The following is a 22,060-nucleotide window of genomic DNA, read 5'->3' on the forward strand; positions in this document are numbered from 1 at the left end:
TGGGAGTGCGTAAGGTGAGGGGGTTGCCTTGTCCATTGCACAGCACACCGTCCCTCGGTCACACACGCATCCCCGCCGACTCCCCGCTCTTTCCCTCGGCGTGCATCACACGCATTAGCGCCAATGCCGGCCTTCTTTTTTTGTTGTTGTTTGGCTCTCCTCCATCGTCTCCATCGCCCCCTCCACACCTCACACGGCCCTTTTGCATCATGACTCGCTCACACGAGCGCCTATGCACACATGCATTGATGGGCGCGCCTTGCTCACAATACCCGCACTCCACGAGTCGCCCGCGTTGCACATCCCTCTCTCCCTCCCCTGGGCCGCCACCCTTCGCTCCTCGACCGGTCCGCCCCACCCCTTATCATCTCCCCTACTCACGCTCACCCATGGCTGCCGGCAAGAAAGCACTCGCCCGCGTTGCAGCACTCGCCTCCGCGTTCGTGCTCCTGCTCTGCGTGGTGGACGCTGCTGCAGCCTCCGCCACCACCACCACCACCCCGGCCGAAGCCGTCGCCGCTGTCCCCGCCGCCACCACCATCACCGACCAGAGCACGCAGTATTTCGTGAAGCTGTGGTCAAACATGTACCCCCTCAAGTACGTGTGGTCCGGCAAAGATATTTGCAAATATGAGGGCATCTCCTGCGACACCGTGAAGCAGACGGTGACGATGCTGCTCGTCAAGTTTGGTATCACCGGCACCATCCCCAGGTTTGGTTCCAAGCCTGGATTCACGCCCTCCAACGTGCGCGTCATCACGATGAACCTCATGGGGAATCCTGGGCTTACTGGCACCTTCCCAGAGCACTACGGCCAGTTGACGTGGCTGCAGGAGCTGTACTTGATGGGCACGTCGCTGCAGGGCACCATCCCGCAGGCGTGGAACAGCCTCTCCAACCTCGTCACTCTGGACGTGTCGAACACAAAGGCGTGCGGTAACCTGCCAGCCTGGGACGCCAAGGGCCTCAAGTCGCTGAAGTACATGAATTTCAAAGGCAACGACTTGATGAAGGGGACCGTCCCGGCGAGCCTCGCCACATTCGGCGCCATCTCCTTCGAAACCAGCGGCTGCCACTTCTGCGGCTGCATCCCTGTTGAATTCTCGACTAGCATCTACATGACGATGCAGTTAGCCCGCAGCCAGCCCCAGATGAATGCAGCAGACTGCGCGACGGCCAACGCGTGCACACCCGAGAACCTCAGGTGCAACGCCAAGTCAAACGCCGCCGCCATCGGCTACAGCCGCGCGAGCGCGGCAGCGGTGGTGGCCAGCGTTCTCGTCACGGTGGCGCTGCTCCTCTCGTAACCCATGAGAAAACGCCGTCAACCGACGGAAGAAGCGAGGGGGGAGGGAGAGAGCCGGTCAGTCAGTGGGCCCGGCTAGCGTAACGACTCGCTCTCTCCCCCCCTCCCCTCCCTGCATGCGAGGCGCAGGAAACCAGCCGCTGCGCGCTCTACGCAGTGGGGGAGGGGGAGGGAGGGGGGAGGGAACGACGTCACATGGCTCCAGGACGCATCTTGCCCACCCCATCCCCCTTCCCTTTTCCACACCCCCGCCACCGTCGTTTTCTCACGCTCACATCCTTCTTTTTTGTCTGTGTGTATGTGTGTGTGTGTGTGAAGCGCTTCTATCCCCCCTTCTCCTCCTCCTTGTCGACGTCTACCTGGCGTTGTGCGGCGGCAGCGTCGCCCCAGCCCCTCCCCCCTTTCTCTCCCATCTGACTACTACTCAGGCACGAGCAAACGAGGGAGAAGGCCGAGTGGTGTAGGCGTGTCTGTGGAAGAGGGAGGGGAGGGGGGATCACGAGGTGTGCGCAGCGTCTGCACCGAAGCACGCCACCACCACCACCACCACCCAACACACGCACAGGCGTCGACGACTTTTGCGCCATTACCGCCTAATGTGCACAGACTCATCCGTCCTGACTTCTGCGCCGTTTTTTCTCCTCTTTTCTGTTGGTGTTTGTCCGCGCTATCCCTTTCCCATTTCATCGGTGGCCGCCACACACACACATATATATATGCGTATATATGTATATAAATATCTGTGTGTGTGTGCGTGTGCATAGGCTCGGGATATAATTCCGCATATATATATATATGGGCGCCGCCGCTCCCCACCCCCTTCATGTGCACATGTCCAAGCTCCTGCTGCTCCTTCGGTGGCCATGCTTTCTTGTCCCGTAAGATTCGCTGCCCAGCACCGCACGCACACACAAACACACACAAGTATATATTTATGTGTGTATGTGTATGTGTGTGTGTGTCGCGCAACACACTTGTGTATACGATGGAGAGTGCTTCGCTTTTCTCTCGGACAAGCGTCAAAGGTGTTGACGGGAAGCCTTCTCGGCACAGCACGTGCAACGGCACTCTATGATGAGCGCCGAAAGTAAAGGGGCAAAGAGAGCTGGCGTGCGTGATGAGCGCAGCGAATAGGTGCCCGTTGTGAAGAGATGAGAAGTGGTGGAAACGGGAAGGAGAGGGCGGCTGTGATGGGCGCGCGCTCTTTGCTGCGCGTGATTGAGCCCCCTCTCGCGACCACCACCACCACTCCCCCCCACCGCTAGCACAGCATCCCACTTCTGCATGCGGTGGCAATCAGCAATGACTCTCTCTCTCTGCGTGCCTGTCGGTGGATGTCCCTCCACCTGAATCCTTCGTGTGTTGGCCTGTGTGTGTGTGGACGGCAACTGGCCATTCATGAACGCCTCCAGCATCACTCCCTCTCTCCTCCGCATCCCCTTTCTTCCTTCCTATGGCGCACCTTCATCGTTTGGCTCACAATTTGCACGCGCGCGCGCGCACGGACGTTCGCAAGAGCAGCGTTGGCTTCGGTGGATTTCAACGTCACTCTTCTTCGCGCTGGTGCCGGAGAGGATAGCGCGCTTGTACAGCCCTCTCCAGCCGCCATTTCTCCCGACTTGCGTAGCACAACTTTCTTTCTCCCTTCCCTCCCTTCCTCCCCACACACACACACCGCCACCGCCACCCTCTCTCTGCTTTCCGTTTCTCTAGGCGTCCCCCACCGACTGGGCACATGGCGCTCCGGGGCGGTAATGGTGGTGGTGGAGGTGGTGGTGGCGGCGGCGGGCGCGGCCCTGCCGAGTCGACGCTGTCGCCTATAGCCTACGCATTGCACGTAGCCTCGGTGCCCCTCACCACGTCTTCCTCCCCATCTGCTGTCACCGCACTCAAAGCAGCAGGATCTAGTGGCGGCGCCGGATCTTCCCCGGTATCGATGGCGGTGGTCTCCACGGCACTGCTGAGCTCGTCCAACGCGCTGGAGCTGATGCGCACGTACCACCTCTACGTGCGCATGCACAAGACACGCTGTCGCTACCTTCTTCTTCTACTGCTAGTGCTTCTCTTCTACTTCAAGTGCACCTTCTGCAGGCGATACGACCTGCCCATGGGCGCTCCTGGTGAGAGATCTTACAGTGGGCTAGGTGGCAACGGCCGCCGGATCGGCGGTGGTGTGGGAGGCGTCAGTCTCGTTGGTACCAGGACCGGTGGCCCCGCAGAGGGCGGCGGCCTTAGTCTCGGTCCGGTCGCTTCAGATGCGGATGTCGTGGTCGATGAAAGGTCGAAGGTGTGCAGCGACGACCGCAGGCGTAGCCGTCACGCGCGGCGGCCACTCATGACGGGTGCGCTGAGTGGCATAGGGGTGGCAGTGGGTCGCATGGAGTTGAGGGAGATACACTGGTGGCCTCCATCCAGCCGCACACCAGAGGCGACCGACGCGCGCTACGAGCAGGGGCTGAACGCTGCCATCCCCATCGCAGACTCTCTGTCGCCTGCTCGCAACGAACCGCCATGGTCCGTGAACGCGCAGCGTGGAGTCATCGCGACCATCGTCCGCGGTGTAGCGCGACTCTCCGCCCTGGTTCTCGGTCAGGACCCTCCACCGTACGAATTAGCGCTGCGCGCCTTCTTCCGCACGCGGCAGGCAATGACGGGCGGGTCATGCAGTGCCTGTCGGGCCCGCGACATTGACAAGCACGTTCGCAGCCAGCTGATGAGCTATAACACCTTCGTGCGGAGCTTCGAGCTCCGCGTCCCACTGCTGCTATATTACAACCGCCTGCCCATCTACGCGATGATGCAGCACCTTCGTCTGATGCGGGTTCGAAGCTATCAGCTGCTAGCCTACATGAGCCGCGACTACGCCTCGAAGCGGCGGCCGGAAACGGTAACGGACGATGTCGCCGACGGCAACCCTGGGCTGCACGCGCGACAGCTGAACTTCGAACTGGCACGGCTGTCACTGATCTTTTATCTGCAGCGTCTGCATCTGCGCGCGTTGCGGCATGCAGACGCGATGCGATTGGAAACATTTCATTTCCTCCGCTACCTCAGCTCCACCATCCCCCTGCTGCGCAGCGTGTGGATTGGGCAGGATCACTGCAACTGGCCTGGCGTCTCCTGCGTCGTCGTCCGCGTTCCGCTGAACGCATTCATCGACGACGACCACCCGGCCATGCAGGCCTTCGTGGAGGAGATCTTCTCTTTCTGCGTGGGACCGAACTGCGAACAACGGCGCTGCGTCGCGCCGTCCTGCTCGTCTCACACGCGCCATCTGACCCACCGCCTCTTCACCTCGGCAGCGCCGGCGTACTGGCTCAGGTGGGACCGCAAGGATGACACAGCAGCGATGGATGAGATGATCTCGGAGAAAGCTCCCACCTCATCACGCGGTGCCACCGGCACCAACGGGGCGGCGGCGGCGGCACCACCACGCTCCAGCCGCGGCGCCGCCCCGGTCGCGAAGAGGTCAGTTTGGGCAGAGCAGATGTTTGCGTACGAGCACCCACACCTCCTTCTGGCGGAGCCGACGTTGCTCGTCGACATTGATGTGCAGAACATCGTGACAGAATTTTTTGGGTCCGCCATGCCAACGGCCGCCGGCAACCGCAGCGATGCCGAATGCCCGTCGTCGTCATCATCATCGGCATCGGCGGCTCTCTTCGGGATGCAGCGCCGCCTTCTTCGGACAATCGCCGAGGCCGCGCCGCGGGGCCTGCGGTACGGCAAGCAGCGCAACGAAAGCTCTACCGTGACGATCCCCTTTACCCTTGTCGCTGTGAATCTGGCCAAGATGGGGCTGCGTGGGTACTTGCCGGATTTCTACGACACCGCGTCCGCGTACGATGAGCAGCGAAGCCGCGCCGCTGCAAATGTTTCTGGCGCGAGCAGCAACGAGAGCAGCACTGGGGCTGGTGGCAGTCAGCCCGCGGGAGACGGTAGCGTATTAACCCCTCGCTCCGATGCGTACTGGGGCCGCTTCTCCCGTATGCGTATGCTGGAGGCGCGCAACGTGTCGCCCTCCTCCCTCTCTAGGACCGCGCCGCGGCTGTCGCTAGCGTCGGTCTCGGCGATCGGGAGCGAGCTGCAGCGGGTGCTGCGTCGGCTGGAGAAGATCGGCCAGCGCAACCATCACAAAGACCTGGCCGACTACTTCTCCGAGGTGGCCTCGCTCGCCCGCTTCCAAAGCGAACGGTGGAGCCCTTACCGCTGGTCGGATGCCATGAACGGCCTCGCGAGCGAAGCCGCACAGTCCGCCACGCGGCAGCTCTCCACCATCATTGAGGACAGCGCCTTTTCCTCGAGCTTCGTCGGCCCGGTGCACAACATCGATCACAGCGTGGCAGCCTTTGGGGAGCTTAACCCGCGTCTGGTCGGCCTTGTGTCATTGGACGTTTCGGCAAACCCCCTGCTGGCGCACCTGTTCCCCCGGACCTGGCTGTCCATCCCCTACCTGCAGTCGGTGCGGACGGCCGGCACGTCCATCCTCACACCCCCGCTGCGGTCTCGGCCACGCCTCTACAACTACAGCAACTATTGCCCTGCAGCGCCTACGCGCCTCGACCACAATCCAACGGCGTACACCGAGGAGGTGATGCGTGAGCGGCACCGTGAGTATTCGGCGCCAGCCGCGGAAATGGCACATGAAAAGGTCGAGGCGTCCCCTGAGACGAGGAGTAGTCTTCACAGCAAAGACTTCATCGGTGCTGTGCTTATGCCGCCTTTCTTCAAGATGGACGCTGTCTTTCCTGCAAAACACCCCAGCAGAAGCCCTCTTACCGCGCGACGACTTCCTCACCGACCGGCACGCCCTCACGCATCGAATGTAAGCGGCCTCTGAGTGAGAGGCTCGTGCGAAGCATTCAACGCCTCCTCACATAGCTGTAGCGGGCACGCTCCCCCTCCCCTTTCTTGGTCCTCGTTCCGCTGGCCGCTCTCTGTACATGCGCACGCTCGCACATTTCCACGCCCTCTGAGCTGCTTCGAGGGGGAGGCCCGCCTCGCACGCTAAGAAATGAACTGGCTAAGGATACAGAGGAGGAAGCGAGGAAGGGGCACCACTCACCGTCTGTCTGTCTGTGTGTGTGTGTCAGGGAGAAGGCATCGCCTCCGAGCGTCTCTCCCGCCATTATCGTGCCTCTATCACCTCCCTCGTCCCGAGGAACGACGTGGCTGCAGGAGGTCTGCTCACGCTTCCGCCCTCCCTCACCTACACACACGCGCACACGCTATGCCTTCTCCATCTGCTTCTCCTCCCCCTCTCTACCCCTTGCCTCCCTCATCATGACGTTACTGCGCCGCTGCTCCCTTGACCCCTCGTGCGCACGAGACCTCATACAAGACCTTACGCGCACGCGTACGCATACGCATACACACGAGCGCCACAAAAGCACACCGTTGATTGCCGCGTACTTCCGCACGCTCCAGCTTTGCATCTCAGCAAGTACGTTCTGGTCAAGATGCCGCTGCCGTGGAGGACAAAGGCAGCGCCGAGCGTCAGTGACGGCGGCAGCGGTGGTGCGGCGACTGACCTACAGGTCGTTCCGGCGGCCCTGCAGACGCCGACAGAGCTTTCGACAGCGCACGCCCAGCTCATGCTTTTGGAAGGTCTGATTCGTGCCGCTGTTGCCAGCACTGGCACCAGCCAGGCCTCTGCTCAGTCGTATCTGCAGCCGTTCGAAACGACGCGCGAGATGAACGGGCCCACGGCCTCGCGAAAGTTGCCGGCCGAGCTTGCAACGTCAACAGGCACCATGGCATCAGTGCCAGCACCCAGTGCGACGGCAGCAGCGCCTTCAAGCTCCACTGAGCGACTCAGAGCGCTGCACGACAACCTAAGACGTGTTCGGCACCTTATGCAGCAGTACGAGGAAACCTCGCAGCGTGTCGTCGAGGTACACCTGATCCCCTCCCCCGAGACGGGTGAGCCGACGCTCGGGTCAGTGGCTACGCCGACTGCGATCGCTGGCAAGAGGACGAAGGTTACCCGGCAGCAGCGGAGCGGCTCAGAATCAGCGGCGGCGGCAGCAGCGACAAAGCGCTCGCCGATGCCGCAGAACAGCTTAAACTCGGCAGATCATGACAGTAGCGGCGGCAGCAGCCCCCCCGCCCTCGGCAGCCTCGAGCAAGCCGCAGAGCCTCAGAAGGCGTCCCCGTCGCTGCACCAGCGCCGAGCACTCACCAGCGACGCCGTCTTCACGCGCTTCTGCAGTTTGCGCGTTCCTCCCGACCAGCTGCTCTTGCCAATTCAGGCACCGGCAAGCCCGAGCGCCGTAGCAGGACTGTCCACACAGCTGCAGCAGCGAGTGTCACCACGAGATCTCGCTGTGCTGCGCGGCATCGAGGAGGGCGCGGCGGAGACAGAGAAAAAGAATGACGGCAGCTCGTCGAACCGCGACACTGCGTGCGCGAAGACGCGCAGTAGCAGCAACGGCACCCGCAGCCCTCAGACGCCGGGTGGCGCGAGTGCCAAGGACAAGGACAACTCTGGCTTCAGCGGCTCCCTGACCTCCTTCGCGTCTTCCACAGCGCAGCAGCGGACGCGGACGAGCACCGAGGCCCTTCTGGAGGCATACGCAAAGCTCTTCTATCACCCCTATGTCACGGCGGCACCAGCACCGACTGCTGACGCGGAAGTGGTGCGAGAGCTGCAGGATGTGCGCGACCGGCTGGCGGCCCTGCAGCACTGTAATCTCTTCGCTTACGAGGCACGGCTGAGGGCTGAGGCTGAGGCCGCGACTGCCGAGAGCCACAGCGGTGACTGCAAGGCAAGTAGCACTGCCAAGGGCGTCGGCCCTGCTAAGAGAAGAGCCGCAACCGGCGAGGCAGTCGACGATATCAAGTGGCAGCACATACCTATCGCCATTCAGCACATGCAGGACGGCGTCACCGCGCTGCAGACCCGTTTTACGCGTGACTCGCACTACGCCAGATGCGGCGGGCAGCCTATCTCCCTCATACGTCAGCTAAGCGTCTGGACGCAGCCGCTTCTCCGGCAGCTGAGCGAACTTCTCTCGAAGCGTACCTTAGATGATATGGCTGAAATCACGCGCGAGAAGCTGCGGCGCATGAAGTTCGACGTGGAGGAGCTACAGCAGGCGCAGGCGGAGGCCATCTCGAACGGCGACATGCAGCGATCCGAGGAGCTCTACTACGAGCAGACGTCCGTGGCGGAGGCGATGGCGGGGCCGTACGACGAGCTGGAGGCAACTATGCTTGAATACGGCGAGGCGTGCGTCGACGCGCCGCTGCGGAGGCTGCTGGAGGAGCGCGATCTGCTGACGGCACAGCTGACAAGTGTGATCGAGACGTCAACGGGCAAACTCACAGAGGTGTCTTTGGATGTGGAGCGGGTGAAGGAGAAGCGGCGGGCCGTGGCGCAGGCGCGTCACCGACAGCGCAACAGCATGTCCGCATACCACCACGCGTGGAAGAGGGCGTGGCAGACAAACAGCGATCAGCAGATGGCGTGCTACCGTGCGATAGAGCAGCTTGAGAGGCAGCTGAGTGACCTGCAGCAGACGCAAAGGTTCCTCGTAGACGACTGGATTAGCCGCGTCACCCGCGAGCGGCAGAGGGAGGAGGATGCAGCGGCCTTCGCGTGCTTCGCAGATGCCAGGGGAGCCGCACTCGCCGAAACGCAGAGCAACCTGCAGACGGTTGTGGAAGGCGTCCGTCAGTACAGCGGGACTGTGCAGTTCAGCTGCCGTCACATTGAGGCCTTCGTCTGCGAGGTACTGCGAGGCCACCTCAGCAAATCGCAGCTGGCTCTCCGCAAGGACCGACTGGAGCAGTTCCGCACCCTGTACCTCACCTTGGGTGACCTGCGCTTCAAGAAGGCGCGCAGCGCCGAAGAAATTCAGAAGAACGTCGACCACTACACGCTGCAGCAGGAGGTTGCAATGGACGCGCTAAACCCAAGGGCGAAAGAGTTCAGCAAGGCGAAACGGCAGTGGGAGAGTGCGAAGGCCGAGGCTCTAAAGGAGCTTGACCAGCTCGACCAACGCAGTCGCCGTCAGCTGGAGGGCTTCCGGCAGACGGAGCGGCTGCTTCGCGAGGCGGGCGTAAACTTTGTCTCTCCCGAGGAGGAGCTCGCCAGGCGCACCGAGCAGCGCTCGCAGAAACTGCTCCAGTACCAGCAGCTCATCGAAGAGGGCATCGGCGTACGGCCGGCCACGAGCACCTCAGGCGCCCCCGCCTCCGCTTCCCCGACGTTTACCGCCCTGGAAGTCTCGACACCTGCGCTAGCAGTACGCTCGTCTGCTTGCACGGGAGCTGCTGCAGGCCTCTTGGGCACGAATTCGACACCATCACCGAGACTGCAGGCTTTCGGGTCACTGGGCTCCTCCCCACGACCGCCCACCGCGGCGGACGCCGCCCTCTCCAAAGCCTCTGATGGGAAGAACGGTCGTCAGCTGCCGTCCCTTCGTAGCACGAATTGCACCTACCCACCACCGCAGCGCACAGACGACAGCAACGGCGACGGCGACGGCGACGAATCGCTCGCACCAACCAAGGCGATGATGCCCTCCTTGCACGGATCGAAGCCAACCTCCGCGGCTGCCGCTGTTGGCGCCGGCCTCGCAGCGGCCTCCGTATCCAGCCTGCACTCGACGGAGGAGTGCGACAAGCAAGGCATCTCCAAGACGGCGCTGGGCGACCGCAGCAGGGCGGGCACTATCAGCAACACCGTTTTTACGAGAGGCAAATTTAGCAAGCGGTGATCCGAAACGACGGGGGGGTGAGGGGTGCACCCCGGAGATGCCCCCGCAGGGGCCGCACAAAAGCGCGCGCACTTCACCCCACTTCCCGCTGTACACCGAAGTCCCCCTTTTTTGGCTGTTATTTCTGTTCCCTTTTCTTTGTTCGGTGTGGCGTTCGCGTGGAATGTCGCCGCGTATGGCACCACGCCCGCCGCCCTCCCTCCCTCTGTAGGCAAGAGGGGCCTGCCCTTTCGCTCTCTTCTCCATGCGTGGTCCCCGTGAGCTCGGACCCGCGCCCTTCCCTCGATGTTTCGCTCTCCTTGATTTTCACTGCAACGCGCTCCGGCGCCCTGAGATGTACACTAGCGGTCTGTGTGGTGAGGAAAGGGGGGGAGGTCTCTGGGGCGGCGAGCACGCGACACCCTCGGCACTCCCCCTCCTCTGGATGTCTGCAAGCGCGCGGCGCACCGGTCCCCCACCTTCACTTCTAACCCTCTCTGCTTACCCAGCACCATCACCCCTCCCCCTCTCTACGCCTGGGCTCTCATATAAGAGCGCGTACATGTACATGCGAGACAATGACGCGGAAGATGTCACAGACAGCAGGGGAGGAGGTGGTGGTGGACGAAGAAAAATAACGGAGGCAACGATAGTGAGTCGGAGAGAGGGAGGGGGAGCGAGAAGCACCCCTACGTGCGAGGAGCAAGTCATCACACGTGCGCGCACTTCTCTCTACTCCCAGGAGAGCCGAGGGGTGCTTGTCCGTGGTTGTATGTCGCATGTATAAGTACGGGGGCGACGGCCGCTCTCTTTTTTGTGTCACGCGTTTCCCCTCTCTCTCTTTGTTTGTGTGGCGCAGGCCTCCCCGTCTTGTTGGCGCGTCCGTCTATCAACGTGGTCGATTCTACGCCACCGCACGCATGTGTGTGTGTGTGTGTGAGGGAGAGGGAGAGGGAGAGGGAGAGGGCGCTTCTAGAAGGGTGAACAACGAGGAACGGGAAGGTGGTGGTGATGGCCGTGGTGCCGCTACGGGGCGTTGCCATACTGAGCACGTCACGCGCATCATCCCAACTCGCGTTCGCCGTTTCCTTTCGCTCCCTCCACGCATGTGGCCCACGCCTCTTCTTCCCCTCCCCTCCCCCCCTCTGCCTCACGTACCGCCCCTCTTCCTCCCTCGCTCCAGTGTTCTCCTTGGCGTGTGACAGGCGCTCACCCGCCCCCTCTTGGCGGTCAGCCATCAGCCCTTCCACACATACACACACAGCGAGAGAGAGAGAGCGATTCATCTGTAAGGGTGTGTGTGTGTATGCGTGTGTACCCTCCGATAGTAATGCGGCACAACGTCCGCCGAGTCTCGGTGGGGGGAGAAATAGAGAAGCTCAGAGTCGCAGGTGGCACGGTAAGGATGGAGAGGCAGTGACTTCGGCCATCTCCGCTCCGCGTCTTAAACGTATGCGGGCCCCCCCTCCCCTTTTCCGTCCTCTCCCCCTTCGTCCCATCACCGCATTTACCCCGATGTCTTTTTGTTGTCTGTTGTCTGTCTGCATGCACTGTCGCTCACACGCTGCTCGACGCATGCGCGAGGATAGCAGCGAAAGGGTCCACTGGCAGCTGTGTAGCATCCACGAAAGGGAAAACAGAAGAAGGGGAAGGGTGGTACGGACACACGTACGTTCGTACAATTTGCACGCCGCTGCGGGTGGCCCGATACACAGGCAAGCGCTCGCAGACTCTGCCGCCCCACACACACACACTTACACATACACACCACCACCACCACCCTCCTCATCCGGCCCAAACACGCGCACACCCTCTCCTGCGTGTCTCTGTAGCTTTTCTTCACCCGTTCCACCCCATCTGATCCACCGCTCTCGCCGCATGTCGTACGCGTCCTCTGCCATCAAGAGGCTCAGTAATGAGCACCGTCGCCTTCAGAGGCCTGAGAACCGTGTCCGCGAGTACTTCGCCGCGCCGCTGGAGGACAATATCTTTGAATGGCACTTCACGTTACGTGGCCCGGGAGGGGACGACAACTCGCTGCCATACAAAGACGGCATCTACCACGGCGCCCTCATCTTCTCCCGCTCCTACCCGCTGGAGCCGCCAGACATCCTCTTCTTCACCCGCAGCGGCCGCTTCGCCGTGCGAGAAAAGATTTGCTCGACGATTAGCAGTTACCACAAGGAACTGTGGCAGCCAACGTATGACATCGCGCTGACCTTGACGGCGCTACGGCATTTCATGGCGCAGGAAGACGAGTTCGGCCTGGGAGCTTTCCCAAAGCGCATGATTCCGCTCGAAACAAAGGTGGAGTGGGCGAAGGAGACGTGGTCGTTCAAGTGCAGCACATGCGGGATGGCCACGAGGGACGTGTGGGAAACGGAGATGAAGATGTACCCCGAAATCTCGCCTGAGAAAGAGGCGCTGGTGCCAAAGCTGCCACCGAGAGCAGCGGCGACAGCAGCAAGTGCAACTTCGAATGCCGAGGACGCGAATCCGCAGAACGACGCGTCCAATGCAACGCTACTGTCGGCTGCCCCCCCGCTGGGCCCCGCCTCCCCGGCGCAGCCGTCGTCTTCCACTACTGCGGATGCAGTTAGGAGAGTCTGCGATGCTGCGGCCGCCCCAGACGCGCCAGAGAACATCCAGGCGGCGAAGAGCACGCAAGCGCTGCCACCACCATCATCCGACACAACTCCTCCTCCTCCCACTCCTGGCGCTGCTGGCGCGCTCGCGGTGGCTGACTGCACGGGCCCCCCCACCTCCCAGACACGTCCGCACGCCTCTTCCGCAGCGGCAACACTCGATGCGGATGTGTGTCAGTCACCCGAACCAGCTGATCGTGACACACCACACATGTCCAGTGCAGTGGCGCACCAACACATAGAGAGAAGCGGCTTTCCCATCGAAGAAGAGGGAGCGATGAGCGAAGACGCTAACGCGCGTGCTGACTTCACGGCCGCGAACGCTACACGATTAGTGCGAGCGCCGACGGTGGCTGCGTTAGGAGAGGCAGAGCCTTCCCGTCCCTGTGGCATGCCCCTTGAGCCTTCTGTGTGCGAGGCCCTTCGAAGCGAAGCAGAGCTCGCTGCAGAAGCTGCACGTGCGGAACCCGCGGCGCGAGAGCCGGTGGTTACAGCAGCAGTAGCAGGAGATACGCCGCCATCGATGACGCCCGTGGTGGCAGATGACGCTGGTGCGGCAGCCGGCACGGGGTCGCCAGTCTCTTCTCCAGCAGCTGCTGTGGCGCCATTGGAACGTGCGCAGCGCGTCGTCTTCGGCATAAATGTTATCGTAGTATCGATTCCGCTACGTATTCTCGATCGGGTCATCATCTTCAACTTCCTCCTTGTGGTGCTGATCCTGCTACGTCGCGGCCTCTGTGTACTACTAATGGTCTAGCATGATGGCTGTGCTTGCGTGTGGTTGGGGGGAAAGGGGATTGCGCCGTGCTCACCCTCTAGCTGCTCTTCTCTCTATCTGCGTGTCTGCATGCTTATATATTTCTTCGCGCCTCTTCCGTCCACGATGATGGTACGTGCCTCTCTTGCTCCTCCTCTTCTGCACCACTCGCCGTGCTTCCACGGGCTCCCTCCTCCGTACGCACACGACAACCTCACCCCACCCTCAGCTCCTCTTCGTGCCGAGAGGCAGCTCTATGCTCCAAAATAATTCGCCTAGCCAGGCCACGCGCTGTTGCGGCGTTTAGTGTGTGTGGGGGGGGGCGCTCACTGCCCCCAAACCACCCCACCACAACAACCACCCCCAGGGTGTGGCAGTGATGCATGTGGGGCGCACTCCGTTATCTAGTTCGAAGTGCGCTCGTCACCCCACCTATCGCTCTCCCCCCTGCGTACGTGTCATTATCACCCACCACTGTGCCTCCGGCAACTCCCCTTTGTCGTGCTTACACACACGCGCGCGCTTTCCCTTGCAGCCTCTTGTGAGCGGTCTCTCGGCTAAGTCGTCGTCACCGCCGATACACTCATCCATCACACACTTACGCACGATCTGCACGGAGCCGGCGGCAAGGACAATGTTGGAAGCGGCCAGAAGCACATCAGCGAGCGCCTTGTCGTTCCCGACGCACACGCATGTGGAGTCTCGGATGCGCGGCCGGCTAACTTCACAGATACCTTGCGCGTCGATGGAGGCGTGGTGTGGCGGCGTCCAGCGCCTCACGCAGGATTACTTCTCCGCTCTGAGGAAGCTTTTGGTAGCGCACCTCAGTCTCCGCGCCCCCAGTCAAGAAGGCGGGCGCAACAGCTGCGGTGGCGGCGCGGCAGAGATGGTCGCGATCACGAGCAAGCTACGAAGGAAGCGCACCCTCAATTCAGATCTGGATGTGCAGGTCGCAGACATCGAGGCGATGGAGACGGCTCTGCTTCAGCAGCTGTCGGCGCATCGCCAGCAGAGGCGTCAGGGCGCAGTGGTGGCGGGCGATGAAAGAGAAAAGAAGTACCGCTCGAGGGGCGCATCACGAGGCGGGGCGTCTGCAGTGGCGGCAGCAGTTGAGGACACTGCGCTAGATGCCGCATGTAGCTTAGAGGGGAGCCCGTTCCTGGGGACGCAGTCACCTTCGACGTCGGCGGCGGCGGCTGACATCCCTGAGGAACTGCTGGAGCTCTTCCGCACTGCGCAGGCTCTGCGCTCTGCCTCGCCCGGCCGTACCGGGCCACCGCCGCGGGCCTCCCCGTCGAAGGAGGCTGCAGCTGGAGAAGGGAACCCCCTGGAGGGCGCCACAGGCCCGTCACCTCGAGCGCCAGTGGTGCTCAGCGGAGAGGAGGAGGAGGAGGCCGCAGTGATGGCGCTGCAGTGCTTCCGGTACTTCTACAGCTCAAACGGGGCGCCGGCATCGCCGGTGCCGGCCACCGCCCCGCCTGTCTCGGACACACCCCTTCCCGGGCAGCCAGCGCAGCCAACCCATGTACATGAAAAGCGGGCCGCCGCCGCGGCACCGCCAGAGCAGAGGGGGCGGCATCCCCCGCCCTCCTTTTCGAGGCCCGCACTTACACCGCCGACGAAGTCGTCACACGCAAGGTGCAGCACAGATGCGTCTTCGCCCATGTCCCTGGGCACTCCCGCGGCGTGGCGAAAGCTTATTGCGAAGCCCGGCACCGCTGATCGTGCCCAAAAACAGCCACCGCAGCAGCAGTCGTCGTCATCGTCCTTGCCGGGTTGTGCAGCAGATCACGTGGCGGCAGAGTCGACCGCATCGCTTCCGCAGCAGACACAGCGAGCGCAGGGCGACTATTCCTTTGGCTTTCCCACGCCGTGTGCCACCTTCAGGACCGGCGGAACGCCCGTCGATGCACACCCCGCCGCGGAGAAGGTGAAGCTCATGGGTAGCAGCAGCGACAACCATTTCGCCGCCCACCGCAACGCGAGCCGGTGGTGTGACAGGGCTGGCGGGGCAGCCTGTCCGTCTCCTCTCGCCAGTCCCACAGAGGAAAGTCCCTCCAAAAAGGGCGCACACAACCGCGACACCGCCAACAGCAAAGGCACGGTCAAACTGCCGCCGCTAAGCCCACGCGCATCCCCCGCCTCGGCAGCCGAGCGCGCGCCTTCCCTCTCTGCCTCTCCTCCTCTGCCATCACCCACCACCACCACTGCGCTAGTAGTAGCAGCAGCAGGGGGGACGCCACACCTTGATGTCCAGCACGCGGCACCCCCCGCTCTGGCTCTAGGGACGGCCACGGCAGTCCCAACCACACCAACAGCAGCGCCTCCGCGTATACGTGGCGACGGCGCTAACAAAGAAAGAAATCGATGTGGCAGCGGGCAGCGCCGCCGTGCGCCGCGGCCTTCACCCACGCCCGTGGTTCTGCCGCCGACCTACAGCGGCGCTCACGGCGAACTGCTCACCACGGCGCAGCTGGAGGGGCTTGTGGCCAGTGCTTCACACGATGGCGCAATGGCGCAGGCTGATATGCAGCGCCAGTACGACGCCGCGGCTACAGCGGCTGAGGAGCTGTACCGTCTGCAGCAGGCCGTGGCACGTGTGCTGCTAGAGAATGTGCAGCTGGAGAAGGACATCCTCACCCTGAAGGCCACGTCGCACGCAGGCGCGACAGGGGACGAAGGCGGCGACGCGGGCGCCGCTGACCGGGGCGCGGCCGCCACTCTAGACGCGATGGAACAAATCCACAGCGACGGGGTCTACCCTTACGGTAGTCGCGCCACCGGCATTAGCAAGATCGACTCATGCACTGCTTCGATGGCGCCTCTCTCCTCTTGGGCCCTCTCTCCCACCTCCACCGCCCACCTCCTTCCGGAGAAGCGCACGCGACAGATCGGTCTGCCGCCCGCACCAATGCCGCGGCCGCAGGCGACGAGTGCGCTCACCGCCGCCTCGCTCCTTCTGCACGCAACGCCGGCGGCGACAGAAGCTGTGTCCGCTGCACAGCCACGGCCGCGGCGGCACAGAAGCGCACCGGCGGAGAGGACGAAGCAGAATCGGCGGCGCTCCGAGGGCAAGGCACGCGCTGGCGCGTCTGCCAGTGCTGCTGCGGTCGAGGCGGCGGGGGATGGTCAGCAGGACCCACGCGTGATCCTGCAGGAGCTTCGCACCGCCATCGCGAGTTGCGAGGCGAAGAAGATGCAGACGCTCGCCGAGATCGATGCGCTCTCGAGCCGTGTCAGTCGGCACGACTCGCTCTTGCAGGCCGTGGCGGAGTACTGGCGACGCAATGCTGCTGTGATGAAGAGGCAGCACTTTGCTGTGCAGTCGCAGCCGAAGCAGTCCACGTCGTCGGGGAACGTTGCCCGGCTTTTCGATGGGGATAATCGATGGGGCCCCGAGCACGCCATCGGCGCCATTACATCACCGTATGTGCGCAATACTTCAGGTGGTGCAGGCGACGCTGCCACTCGAACCAGCAGCAGTCACGGTGCGCCTTCGGCCTCCAGCCAAAAACTCAGCCACAGCATCGCTGCCACCGCCACCACAACCCAGTCAGGGCATATGAACCTGGACAGGTCGCCATCGCAGCTGCAGCAAGCCCTTGCGCAGATGGAGGCGATCTCGCCCACCCCACTCAGCAGCAGCCCCTCCTTCGATCTGCACACCACCCCGTCCGTCGCAAGTGCGCTCTCGCCACCGCTGCCAAAGGGCGTGCTGGCGCGACGGCAAATCGTTCCCCTGCGCCGACGAGCTCAGGATGGCGCGCCGGCGACGAACGAGCCAGACGGCATGCGTGCCACTCTTGGTGGTGTCACTGGTGCTCCAATCAAGGCTGAGCACATACCGGTGCGAGTCCGGGTGGGGGTTCACGCGACTCCGGCGATGGAGGAAGAGCGCGGTGGCAGGCCGCACCGCAAGGTGATGGCGCACTCTCGGGAGGGCCTCCCCGCCGCTGCCGCTGCCACATCTTCGACCCTCACGGACACAAACACTACCGGCACGACGCTCCTCGGCTCTCCCAACTCCGTGTCCGACACGACGGGCCGGCCGCTGAGCTCCTCGGAGGCGGTCACGGTTGGTACGCCTGAGGCGCTGAAGCAGGAGCGGCGTAACAGGAGGCATGGGCATGCTGTGTCGGCGGCGGCGGTGACCCTCTTCAACGACGCCCACCCCGGCACGCCAGGCCACGCCCTCGCATCCTCGCCCGGATTCGCCCACGCGCACGACAGAGGGGCGGGAGAGGATGACGACAGCTTCCAGAGCTCTCCTCTGCACCCCAGCGGCAGTACTACCGCAAACCACAGCCACCATTACCCTAGCGGCGGTATGCGGCGCGAGGACGAAGATGTTCTGGGTCGCGGATCGTGGCGCCCCATACACGCCCTTCAGCTTGAGAACGTGGACGAAATAGCAGAATTTATCTACAGCGTCTTCGAGCAGCCGTGAGGTGCCCCACGTTCTCGTGCCGGAGGCACTCCAAAGAGATGTGCCCGGCGTACTCACCCACCCCACACACACACACACCTGCATTCCGCCACATGGCACCGCTCGCGAAGCCCCACTTTCCTGCCTCCTCGAATGCCTGCCCACATTGATGGATTGCCGCTGCCTGGTGACGGATGGGGGGAGGGGGCGGTCTCCGTAGGGACGGATGGGCACACCTGCTGGCCGTGTGGCCACCACGTTGCCGCCCTCTCTTTCATCTACGATCTGCCGCTCTCCTCTACAGCGACGCGAGAGAGTCGAGCCGTCGCCGGGCGTGATCGCCCTACGGCAGCATCGACAAGAGCCATGCTGTACACAGACGCGCAGGCTTACACGCACACGCTCCTGTGACGAACTACGCATGTGCACCTCCCTCCCTCTCCTCCCTCCCCTGCCACCCCATCACGGATGTACAGTCAAGTATACACGCACGGTGCCTTAGGTACACGTGCGCGACGGAGGGATCACGGCTGAAGAGAGTCTAAAGTGCCTGCGCACAATTCCATGCGGGAGAGCACACTGTCTTTGCAGAGGATGAGAGTGAGCGCGCGCGCGAGAGAAAGAGAGAGAGACAAACAGACACGCACACGCACGGTCCCCATCAGGCAGCAGTGGTGGCGAGGACTCGATACAGCTCGCTCACAGAGAGACACTGCGGGCAGAGAGAGGGGGGAACATGTGAAGTGGCGCACGAAACGCCCGCATCTTCTGCCTTTGGGCCTGTTGCTTGCTCGCGCCTGTATGTGTCCCGCCCCTTTCTCATGTCGGACCTGTCGTGTCCTCTCAACCCACTCACTTCCGTCGCACCACCCTCCTCCCTCTCCTTCCCTTTGCAGCTCACACTGGTGAGGCGGGGCCGCATCCACCCACGGCCACGCACGCGCGCACAGTTCTTTGGATAGCATGCAACAGCAGTCTCTGGCGGCGCGGCAGCGCGTCCTGAGGCGGCCTCGAAGAGATACAACTCCGCTTTGGTACACCCTGCTGAAGCGGTGTCTTCCCTGTCTCTCCCTGCGATGGAAGCGCTCTCAGGCAACAGGCCGCACTCGGCACATCCTTGTCGGCATCCTGCTCAGTCTCACGATCGCGCTCGTCCTCCTTGTTGGCCTTCTGGCGTACCTGGTGTGGAAGAGCAACGGCAGCAGCACCCGACTCGAGCATGCGGCGACGCACTCGACGCAGGCGCCCAGCACGGCGCCAGTGGCGGGTATGCAAGAGCCCTTCCAGGAAGACTCTGCCTACGTCGCCATTGTTCAGCAGCAGGAGGAGGCATTCGTGCGTCCGTGGAGAGAGAGCGCCTTCCGCCCCACCTACTGGGAAGTGCAGCGCCGCGCCACGCCACAGCTCACCAAGAGGGTCTTGGAGGCGTGGGGGGGGCATGGAAGGCGCGCGGCGGCGTCTGCTACGGCGGTCGATGTCGCCGAGGATGTGCTGGAAGCGCATGCGTGGGACGCCGGCGACGGCGGCGACGCCGACGCCGACCTCTTCGACAGCCTCGCCTTTCTCTACCCACCAAGGCAGCAGAGGAAATACTACCGCGCGGCGATGGACGCGATTTTGCGCCACGGACCTCGCATCGCAGGCACGAAGCGCGACGCCCTTCTCCATCACCTCGTTGATGAAGGGCTCGGACGTCGACGGTACGACGCCGCACGGCACGCCTTCCGCTCACCGCCACCGCACCTCAGTCTGCATGCCCAGGAACTGCTCGAGAAGACGGCCGCCTCGTGGCCAGATGCGCCGCTCCTCGCTGCCTCGCCACCGGGCGAGGTGGCTGGCCATGTGCCGGGATGGCGGTGGTCGCTGAGCTGGGACAACTTCACGGTCGACATTCCCATACATATCGATGGAAGCTCACGCGTCCAACTGCAGAACCTCATCTTTCAGTTTCCCGGTGGGTCGCAGTTCCGTCGCAAGGCCACTGCGGCAGCATCGGGCTCGAAGAGCGCACTCGACGAGTTCGTCGGCGGCGTGCCGAACCGCCAGCGCGCCCGTGCGGAACATCACAAGCGGATACGCGAAGCCGAGCACCACCCAGTCAACATGACAGGAGAGACGGTTTACGCGCAGGAAAACTTCTTGCAGAGGGAAGAGGACGGCATCCCGTTCAACGACCGCCCTGCTATGGTGCACGGGGCTCCCGGCACGCGGGTCGCCCTGCACCCGGAGGCAAAGGGAGCGCGGGTGCCGCTGAAGCCGAGCCTCTCCGCGGGGGTCGCCGAGCCGACGGCGCAGCAGCCCATAAAGCACGTGGTGCTTGCCTCGCACTGGGACTCGAAGTACTTCGCCGACTTCCCCTTCCTCGGCGCCTGCGACTCCGCTGTCCCGATGGCGTTTCTCCTGCGGACCATTAAGAACATTGCCGTTTTGACAGATGTGGCGGAGGCGCTGACAGCGTCATACAAGGCCGAGCGCTCCAGTGCGGCGGGCGGCGACGCCGCTGCCGTAGTCCCCGGACTCACGCGCACTTTTCGAAACGCCACGACGGAGGCTGAAGTCCGAGAGCGGCTGGCGTCGCTCCTCTCGCCAGCCCACCATGCGCTCCTGTACCAGTACTTCTTCGCGCGCCCGTACAGCGTCGGCGGCGAGCGCGCTAAATTTGGTGCGGCGAGGGCGCAAAACGACCTGACCGAGGTCGAGGTAGACGTGCGTATGTGGCTCGACTGGGCTCAACACCTGCCCATCATCTCCGTCATCTTCTTCGACGGCGAGGAGGCGTACAAAGAATGGTCCAAGGACGACAACACGTATGGGTCTCGGCACCTAGCGCGCCGGTGGCGCAACACCCCCTCGGTGCTGCGGACCCGCTACTCTGACGGACCGCAGTCCCTCTACGACTCGGTCGACCTCTTCGCTCTCTACGACCTTATGGGGCCGGCAGGGACGTCGTTTCAGAACATGTACCCGACGCAGAGCGGCATCTTCTACGCGGGGCTGGCGCAACGCGAGAAGGAGCTTCGCCATCGCGCGATGACGTACAGCTCGGCCATTTCGGCGGAGCTCCTCTGGCGCTATCACGAGGCGAGCGCATCGCCGCAGGCGGAGGCGCGCATGAAGGCAGACCCCTTTCTCCGCATCCTCGGCCCCTCGCCACAGACGGCAGTGGAGGCGATCAACGCGGCCTACACGCGCCGGCTCCTGAAAAACAATCGGACGCGCCCCTCGGCGGCGTCGCTTCCGCGGTCGTGGCTGATGTACGGTGCGCCGCACGAGATGTTCACGCTGCATAGCGTTGCTCGCACCCCTGACAGCGTCAAGTTCGTCGAGCACTTTGAACAACTGCGGGGGTACCAGAGGCTCGACCGGGAGGTCGCCTCCAGGAGCGACTTCGATGCGGAAGGGTACCTAAAAGGTATCAACGACAACATCTTCTTCTCCCTGTCTCAACAGGGAGACCTGCGTCGTAGCCGAGGCGTTTTCGTCACTGATGATGACCACAAGCATTGGCTGGGAACGCAACGGGTGCTGCATCTCATTCCTGTCCCGTTCCCCAAGTCATGGCACACGCCACATGACGACGGCAGCAACGTGCACGACGGAACGTCAACAGATCTGGCAGGGCTGTTGTGGTCTACAGTTCTAGAGCTAGGCAACTACTGGACACGTAAGGAATAAAGGAGGTGGATGCACGAGATGGCGACGGTGGCGGGTGGGGGGGGCGATGAAACGTTTAGGCGCGCCCAGTAAGGGAAGGAGGCAGCACGAGCCACCCCATACCTGCGGCAAGACGGATTGGTCGTGGGTCATCACTCCTGCATGCCAGCACTGCCTCGCCTCCCCCGCGTCTGTGTGTGTATGTGGATATATATATATATATATATATACGTGTGTGTGTGTGTGTGTTGTATCTCTTTGAGTGATTCTGCATTCGTTTCGTAGCTCGCGTGCTTCACTGGTCACATGCCTACCCACCCACCCCCCGGCAACAGTGCCCACAGACGGTGTGACCTGGCTGCACGTACGCATGTGCATCGAGGAGGTGCAAGCCCGACCTTACGTCGGTGTTTATCCACCTCCCTGTTGTCGCTATATTGGTGTGTGCACGTGTGGCGCGCACACCTTCACAGCGCCACGGTCTTCCTGCTAGGTCCTTCTCTGCATCCCCCGTAGCAGAGCCGCACCTCAGTGCTCGGAGTGCCTCATGGGGCGGGGGGAGGGAGGGTT

The 22,060-nt window shown here is 62.9% G+C and overlaps 6 protein-coding genes across 6 annotated transcripts; all 6 read left to right on the forward strand.

The window, feature by feature from the left end:
• Nucleotides 1-389: 389 nt before the first annotated feature.
• LSCM1_07767 (uncharacterized protein) lies at nucleotides 390-1,307 on the forward strand (the record flags this gene model as incomplete). Its single annotated transcript, XM_067325124.1, has 1 exon — nucleotides 390-1,307. One exon carries the CDS (start codon nucleotides 390-392, stop codon nucleotides 1,305-1,307), a length of 918 nt encoding a protein of 305 aa, XP_067181329.1.
• Nucleotides 1,308-3,041: 1,734 nt separating this feature from the next.
• On the forward strand, nucleotides 3,042-6,146 carry LSCM1_07768 (uncharacterized protein; the record flags this gene model as incomplete). Its single annotated transcript, XM_067325125.1, has 1 exon — nucleotides 3,042-6,146. One exon carries the CDS (start codon nucleotides 3,042-3,044, stop codon nucleotides 6,144-6,146), a length of 3,105 nt encoding a protein of 1,034 aa, XP_067181330.1.
• Nucleotides 6,147-6,765: 619 nt separating this feature from the next.
• On the forward strand, nucleotides 6,766-10,029 carry LSCM1_07769 (uncharacterized protein; the record flags this gene model as incomplete). Its single annotated transcript, XM_067325126.1, has 1 exon — nucleotides 6,766-10,029. One exon carries the CDS (start codon nucleotides 6,766-6,768, stop codon nucleotides 10,027-10,029), a length of 3,264 nt encoding a protein of 1,087 aa, XP_067181331.1.
• Nucleotides 10,030-11,886: 1,857 nt separating this feature from the next.
• On the forward strand, nucleotides 11,887-13,410 carry LSCM1_07770 (uncharacterized protein; the record flags this gene model as incomplete). The annotated part of the gene is made up of 1 exon (XM_067325127.1): nucleotides 11,887-13,410. The coding sequence occupies one exon, from the start codon at nucleotides 11,887-11,889 to the stop codon at nucleotides 13,408-13,410; it is 1,524 nt and encodes a 507-aa protein (XP_067181332.1).
• Nucleotides 13,411-14,155: 745 nt separating this feature from the next.
• On the forward strand, nucleotides 14,156-17,857 carry LSCM1_07771 (uncharacterized protein; the record flags this gene model as incomplete). The annotated part of the gene is made up of 1 exon (XM_067325128.1): nucleotides 14,156-17,857. One exon carries the CDS (start codon nucleotides 14,156-14,158, stop codon nucleotides 17,855-17,857), a length of 3,702 nt encoding a protein of 1,233 aa, XP_067181333.1.
• Nucleotides 17,858-18,799: 942 nt separating this feature from the next.
• LSCM1_07772 (uncharacterized protein) lies at nucleotides 18,800-21,511 on the forward strand (the record flags this gene model as incomplete). Its single annotated transcript, XM_067325129.1, has 1 exon — nucleotides 18,800-21,511. One exon carries the CDS (start codon nucleotides 18,800-18,802, stop codon nucleotides 21,509-21,511), a length of 2,712 nt encoding a protein of 903 aa, XP_067181334.1.
• Nucleotides 21,512-22,060: the final 549 nt, after the last annotated feature.

Source organism: Leishmania martiniquensis, chromosome 5, assembly GCF_017916325.1.
Source record: "Leishmania martiniquensis isolate LSCM1 chromosome 5, whole genome shotgun sequence".
Taxonomy (NCBI): domain Eukaryota; phylum Euglenozoa; class Kinetoplastea; order Trypanosomatida; family Trypanosomatidae; genus Leishmania; species Leishmania martiniquensis.